Source organism: Phocoena phocoena, chromosome 7, assembly GCF_963924675.1.
Source record: "Phocoena phocoena chromosome 7, mPhoPho1.1, whole genome shotgun sequence".
Lineage (NCBI taxonomy): Eukaryota > Metazoa > Chordata > Mammalia > Artiodactyla > Phocoenidae > Phocoena > Phocoena phocoena.
Window position 1 is genome coordinate 11,959,173 of NC_089225.1, and position 6,636 is coordinate 11,965,808.

Sequence of the window (6,636 nt, forward strand, 5' to 3'; positions counted from 1 at the left end):
CGAGCCGGGCAGGAGGCAGCGCGGCCGAGCCCTCGCGGGACGCCGCCTTCGCACCCGGCTCTCCCCGGCCGCAGCGGCCGGGACCCGTGGGGCGCCGGGCTCGTCCTGGGAGCCCCCGGCCATGCTCTCCGGGCTCCGCGGTTCTCCTGAGCAGCCACCCGCGCCTGGGCCAGGGCGCCTCTTGCTGAAGTAGTTGGGCGCCCGGAGCAGGGGGTCGCCACGTCGGGGGCGCGGCCGGGACCCACGGAGTCCGCCCCCGAGCGCGGGGAGCGGGGCCGCCTGAGCCGCCCGACCATTCCCTCCCCGGGCGGCAAGGAGGAGCTGGTGGCGGTCGCCTCCCGGCTGTGGCAGCGGCGGCGGCGCGCCTGCCTGGCGGCCGTCGGCGTGCTCCTGGCCATGGCTCTGGGGCTGCTTATCGCCGTGCCGTTGCTGCTGCAGGCGGCGCCCCCCGCGGCGGCGCACTACGAGATGATGGGCACCTGTCGCATGATCTGCGACCCGTACAGCGCGGCACCCGGCGGGGGCCCCGCGGGCGCCAAGGCTCCACCGCCCGGACCCAGCACTACCGCCCTGGAAGTCATGCAGGACCTGAGCGTCAACCCTCCGCCCCCTTTCATCCAGGGACCCAAGGGCGACCCGGGGCGACCCGGCAAGCCGGGGCCGCGGGGACCCCCGGGAGAGCCGGGCCCACCTGGACCCAGGGGTCCCCCGGGGGAGAAGGGCGACTCGGGGCGGCCCGGGCTGCCTGGGCTGCAGCTGACGGCGGGCCCGGCAGGCGGTGTCGGGGTGGTGGGTGGCGGAACCGGGGGCGGCGGCGACTCTGAGGGCGAAGTGACCGGCGCGCTGAACGCCGCCTTCAGCGGTCCAAAGATCGCCTTCTATGTGGGTCTGAAGAGTCCCCATGAGGGCTACGAGGTGCTCAGATTCGACGACGTGGTCACCAATCTCGGCAATCACTACGACCCCACTACTGGCAAGTTCAGCTGCCAGGTGCGGGGCATCTACTTCTTCACCTACCACATCCTCATGCGCGGCGGCGACGGCACTAGCATGTGGGCGGACCTCTGCAAGAACGGGCAGGTCAGTGACACCCCTACTCCCACCTCCACCTCCGCAGATCCCCGCGGAACCTCGTTCCCACCCTGAGCCCCGAACCGCCTGGGAACCCAGCCTCCTTTCTCCCCACTTGCCAGCGCCCGAGCTCGCCCCGGCAGGGAGCGCACGATAGCATCCCGTTTCTCGGGGCGCCGTGGTCGCAGTTATCCCATAGCTCCCGAGGTTGCGTTCCCAGAGCTCCGAGACCCCGCTACCCAAATTGCACTCTCCCCGCTATTTGCATACCCGCCTGAAGCCCCGTGGGCTTCTTGGAAACCTCACTCTTCTTTGGCTCTCTGTGCCCCCCATTCTCCCCTGTGTCCTCCCCGTCTCCTTTCTTCTCGGCCCCGGCCCCTGCTATCCGCCCGTCCCCGCTGGGTCAATGTCAACGAAGCCCTCTCTCTCCCTCCTTCCCGGACTTGGAAACTGCGGAGCATAGGGGACCGGGAAGGAGTTGGCTAAGTTGGAGAGAGAGCGTGGAGCCTGGGTGGGAGAGTGGACCCTGGAGCTGCAGGCGGAAGGCCGGCCAGGGGGCGCGCCACGTGGGGGACAAGGAAAGGGCCCAAGCACGGGTGCCCGGGCCCACCCGCTGCGGTCTCTCGCCCCCAGGTCCGGGCCAGCGCCATCGCACAGGACGCCGACCAGAACTACGACTACGCCAGTAACAGCGTGGTGCTGCACCTTGATTCGGGGGACGAGGTGTACGTGAAGCTGGACGGAGGGAAGGCTCATGGAGGCAACAACAACAAGTACAGCACGTTCTCGGGCTTTCTTCTGTACCCGGATTAGAGGCGCCGGGAGCGCGAGGTGGGGTGGCTTCTGGCCGCCCTATGCCAGTGGGAGCGCTCTGTTCCTCTGTTCCTTGGCGAGGACCACTCTCGCTTCCTGACATCGCTGGAAAAGACACATCCCTGCTGTCCTTCCTGCCCCGCTTCCGACCTCAGTGTGTCTGCGACTCGCCACGCTCTGGACTGCGCTCACGGTCTCTGTCCCCAGCCTAGGGCGGGAGAGCGGGACGCCAGAGCGGAGAAATGAGCGTGAATCTGAACGCCGGTGAGGCGGCAGTGCGGACTTTGCAAACCTGATTGGACTCGACAGGCCCGGAGGGACGCCTGCCCTCTTCCAGTCCCCCTCCTCCTAGGAGTGCCCTGAGACTGAGGGCTCCCAGCCCGGGCCACCCGAGGGAGGCCAAAGTGAGCACGAGTTCCCTGGGGCATCCTTCTCTGTGACCTGAAATACTTGTGCAAATGTCCCCGTCTATAAGCCCAAATCCCACCCTCAGCAGAATCCCAGCAAACGGAAACTCCATCCTGCCTCAGACCCACTGCAATGCATTAAATTATGTTTTTAGACTATGGATTCCAATGTCTCTATCAGCGTGGCCCCAGGACCAGGCCTCCAGATGTTCTCCTTGACACGAAGACCTAAGCTAGGCCCTGAATAGCTCCATCTATACCCTGGTTGCCAGCCACTGCCTTGTCCCTGTCACCTGGGATGGGAGAAAAGATGTGGGGAGATGGGAGGGCAGCATCTCACCCTTTGCGGGGGGTCTCCCCTGGGCTGGGCTGCTGCCTTGAATTGGAGGGGCCCAGAGGAGGGTGGGAGGGAGATTTTGAGGGTGACAGGAGAGGGAGGTTTGGACCTTCAGGCTCCCAGCCTTGTGGGAGGAGGTCAAAGGCCAGGAGTTTCTGCAGAAGGAAAGGGGAGAGGAGGCATTTCTGCATAATGAGAGGCATGAATGAGGTATTTGCCATCTGGTGATGTCTGAGATCTCCTAAAAGGAAGTACAGAAATCCCTGAGGAAACACACCCACTCAGGCATGTAGTACCCGCAGCACTACAGCTGATGTCCATTAACTTACACCAGCTGGGTCCATAACTCTCCAAGGAACTGGTAAACTGAGGCAATTCTGTGGACTCTCCAGCTTGCGGAATTCACCCAGAGCTGTGTGGTAACTGAGATAGACTCTATCCCTTGCAGCGGGACACCCCCTTTTGCGGGTCTTCCCGTGCGCACAGTGGTGTTGGACACCTGCTCTGAACCTGACCACGTTTGTCTGGTCCCCCTCTTTCCTTCCCTTCACCATTCCACACACACACTCCACATGGTGTTGATTTTTTTCTTTTCACTTTTTAATTCTGTGTTTAGGTTGAGTTCCGATAAACAGTACGTTATCTACAAAATAACTAGTTAGCAACCTGTTTGTATTTACGGAGCTCATTTTGACCAGTTATTTGAAGAGAAATGTGAATGTGTACACAGAGGCAACCCCAGGGTGTGCTACCTATGTAAAACTGGATACACACACACACACACACACACACACACACACCCCTTGTGGATATAATGTTATGGTTGTCATGGCTAATCCATGTTACACACATGCACACACATACGTATTCATACAGTCATGTCAGTGTGGTGTGTGACATGTTCATGGCTACATGTCCGCCCCCAAATTACATTGTGCTCCACTTTAATTCCTGGAGGATGCTGAAAACCGCGATTCCCATTTAAAAGACAGCTATACTCCCTGCCTCGAGTCCTGTGTCTGTCGCTCTTTCTCTTTATGCTTTTATTTTATTTGCTCTTACTTTATTTGTTTTATCGTCATTCACTTGAATATTAGCAATGATTGCATCTGCTTCGAATCCAGGGATAAAGTGCTCAAAGAGAGCGAGGGGAGAAACAACATCCATGTGCAAACCACCATCTCTCCAGTTTCAGATCCAAATGAGTCCCAATTCCCCACCCATCCCACCCCCAGTGATTGTGGAGCCCAAACCCAGCTGAGCCCAGGAACTGGGGAGGGCAGAGCCAACCCTGTCTACCGTTGCATACGTATCAATTTCTGATGCCTTGTCGATTGTATCATCCAGAAATGCGATTAAAACCAAATATCTGAGACTCAAATGAAGTCTAATTGCTATGGATCTGCAATCCCCACCGGGCCCCTAATCCTTTCTGACTTATTCCCCCCCTTCCTCCGATGAGATGGAGCTTAGACACAAAGCCCTCAGTTTAAATTTCAAAAATTAAAATTGACATGCAGCGGTGGCTTTCCTGGGAGCGGAAGGAATTTCTAAGGAGCCCAGCTTTATCCTCTGCATTAAGAAGCAATTTGTACTTCTAACAAAACCCCCATCACTCCCCTTTGGTGGAAGGGCAGTAGAGACGCCTTGCCTGGGTCCGGCTGTTCACAATACTTGGACAAATTTGAATCTGAGATTCCTCCATCTGTATTCCCCGGGGCAACCGGGCTTCTTGCAATTCTAATGCCCAGCTTGCTGGGAGGAGCTGCCAGAGATGTCAGCTACTAAGAGGATGATAGATTGATGAGGTAGCGGGTGGTGGGAGGCGCGGCCCATGGCAGGAGCTCGCCAGCCGAGGAACAACTCTCTCTGTGTTGACGCGTTCTCTGTGTCCCAGGCAGGCCCCTCATGACCCACTGATCTACAATCCCATGATCTTCCTGGAGGACTCCCCGAGATGGGGCAGGTAGGGGTGGGGAGACCTCTGCCACCACTGTGTGCCATCAGTCTCGGGGTGCATGTGAAATGAAAGAAACTATTTGCTCAAGACACATCCTTTTTGTCTCTAGGTGGGTTGAGAATTATTAGCAATCAGTGGTGAAGTATCATTTTAAGTTCCTAATTACTTTTGGGTCCATTTTCTACCTGTGCTTTTAGGTTGGGATGGATTATCATACTTGCATCTCCCCAGAAGTAGAGAAGGTATTATTCTGTCCATTTGGGAGGTGGAGAAATTAGGGCTCAGAGAGGCCTAGTGACTTACCTGTGTTCACAAGGCTTATAAGAGACTGAGTGTGGACTTGAACTCAGGCCTGCAGGCCGTACCTCTGCCTGACTGCACAGCTGGAGTGCATTCACCTCTCAGAGCTCCCAGGGGTTTGAGAGGAGGGCAAACGGGTGGGACATACTTCCCACTCCTTTCTCTGAATTAGGGAGTCTCAGCACCCTTCAAAGGGTCAGACGAGATGAAAGACCTGCTTCTTCGACCCAGGCTGCCCCCAGAGAGCACCCCAGACTCCTGAGGCATTTGGCTTGGGAACTTCCTGTCTTGGGTTCAGTGTTGATGGCGGGACCCTTTGGTCACCAACTCCAAATGCTCCATGTTTACCTGTGTGTCTCCACCAGCAACCCCACCACCACCCTTCTCCTTAGGGACCACTGACCACCTTCTCCTATAATAGCTCTCCCTTCTTCCTCTTGCTGGGGCGGGGGGAGGGTTTAGCTGAAGTGAGCATGGCTGTCCCTGATTGCAGAGAGGGCCCTTGTTTCATTCCCAGAGTCCACATCTGGGTGAGTGATTATTTTCAGGACTGCCTGTGAGCATGAGATATGCACCTGGCCCTGGAAATTCGGATAGAGGTTATGCCGTCTGCTACGTGAACCTCCTATCTGTGTGACAGGTGGCTCTCCTGGGCACCCAAGACAAAACATCTACGCTGCCCACTGCATGGAGTTATAATGACACCATGGAGAAGTCATATTGTGGAGACCACTTGCTTAAACTTCACTGACCACGCAGTCCTACTGGACAAACAGTTTTTCGAGCACTAATCCCCAATATACGTATTTGACTTATGAATAATTTATATATACCACTGTCCATCCATACCTTCAAAATTCTATCTTTTTGTCTTTATATTCATTGAAGGATCTCCACATTCAAGTCCGTATCTATATTCCAGCTGGCTAGCCAAGTTTGGACACAAGTCTCCTCTCATTGCAACAAAAAGAAACAAGGGCTAATCCAAGTGTTTCCGTTCAACTTGCCATTTTTCCGGAATCTTAGGCAAAAATGTGTTCTTTTATGAGTCCCAGGTAAGTCTGTGCGTTTTAGTTCTTTGAGTGCACAGTTTCAATCCATATTTTAAGTATTAGTAATGCTTGATTTTCTCTCTCCTTTTTAGATTAAAAGTAAATAGAACCAAAGTTTCAGTATTTCCTTCTCTTATCTGATTTTGAAGACTGATGTTGGCATTGGAGCCAAATCCTGCAATCAGGAAGGGCTGGGCTGGGGACAAAGCCTCTCCCAGGGCCCTGCTGGATGTTGTGGAGGACGAAGCTGGCAAGTGGAAATGTGGAATTCTAGAAGCATGTTTTGGTCGCCTGTTATTGCCATACCCTAGTTTCCTTCAACCAGTGAGGGTGTTACACAAAGGAGCCCGGGTCCCAGCAGTAGTTGAAGTAAATGATAGGAGCAGTCATTTTTAAAAACAAATTTTGTCATAAGAATTTCACAAATACTCAAAAGGAAACAGAATAATGCAACAACCCCCATGTGCCTGTCTTCTAGTTTTCACACTCACTGCACCATGGCCATGGCCAACCAGGCAGAGCTACAGTTTTTATGGATTAAGCCCTCACAATGTGCCAAGAATTGATGCTGGGGCACAATTGTTTCCTCACAACGCCCCCGTGAAGTAAGTACTGCTATCCTCCCACTTTACAGGTGAGGAAACTGAGGCACAAGGAGGTGCAGTGACTTGCCCCAGGTGGGGGCAAGGGACTGGT

The 6,636-nt window shown here is 55.4% G+C and overlaps 1 protein-coding gene across 3 annotated transcripts; it reads left to right on the plus strand.

Annotated features, from left to right (window-relative positions):
* The first annotated feature begins 396 nt into the window (after nt 1–396).
* On the plus strand, nt 397–2,648 carry C1QL2 (complement C1q like 2). Of its 3 annotated transcripts, none has more exons than XM_065880809.1 (3): nt 397–793; nt 833–1,080; nt 1,705–1,884. In XM_065880809.1, exons 1-3 carry the CDS (start codon nt 397–399, stop codon nt 1,882–1,884), a joined length of 825 nt encoding a protein of 274 aa, XP_065736881.1. The 3 variants fall into 3 exon arrangements, with proteins under 3 accessions (XP_065736881.1, XP_065736882.1, XP_065736880.1); XM_065880810.1 differs by having other exon boundaries at nt 397–778; XM_065880808.1 differs by having other exon boundaries at nt 397–1,080; nt 1,705–2,648.
* The last annotated feature ends 3,988 nt before the right edge of the window (nt 2,649–6,636 follow it).

Coding starts and splice junctions, on each gene's coding strand:
- C1QL2 (XM_065880808.1), top strand. CDS start 397: ATGGCTCTGGGGCTGCTTATCGCCGTGCCGTTGCTGCTGCAGGCGGCG. Junction 1,081..1,704: donor ACCTCTGCAAGAACGGGCAG/GTCAGTGACACC, acceptor TCTCGCCCCCAG/GTCCGGGCCAGCGCCATCGC.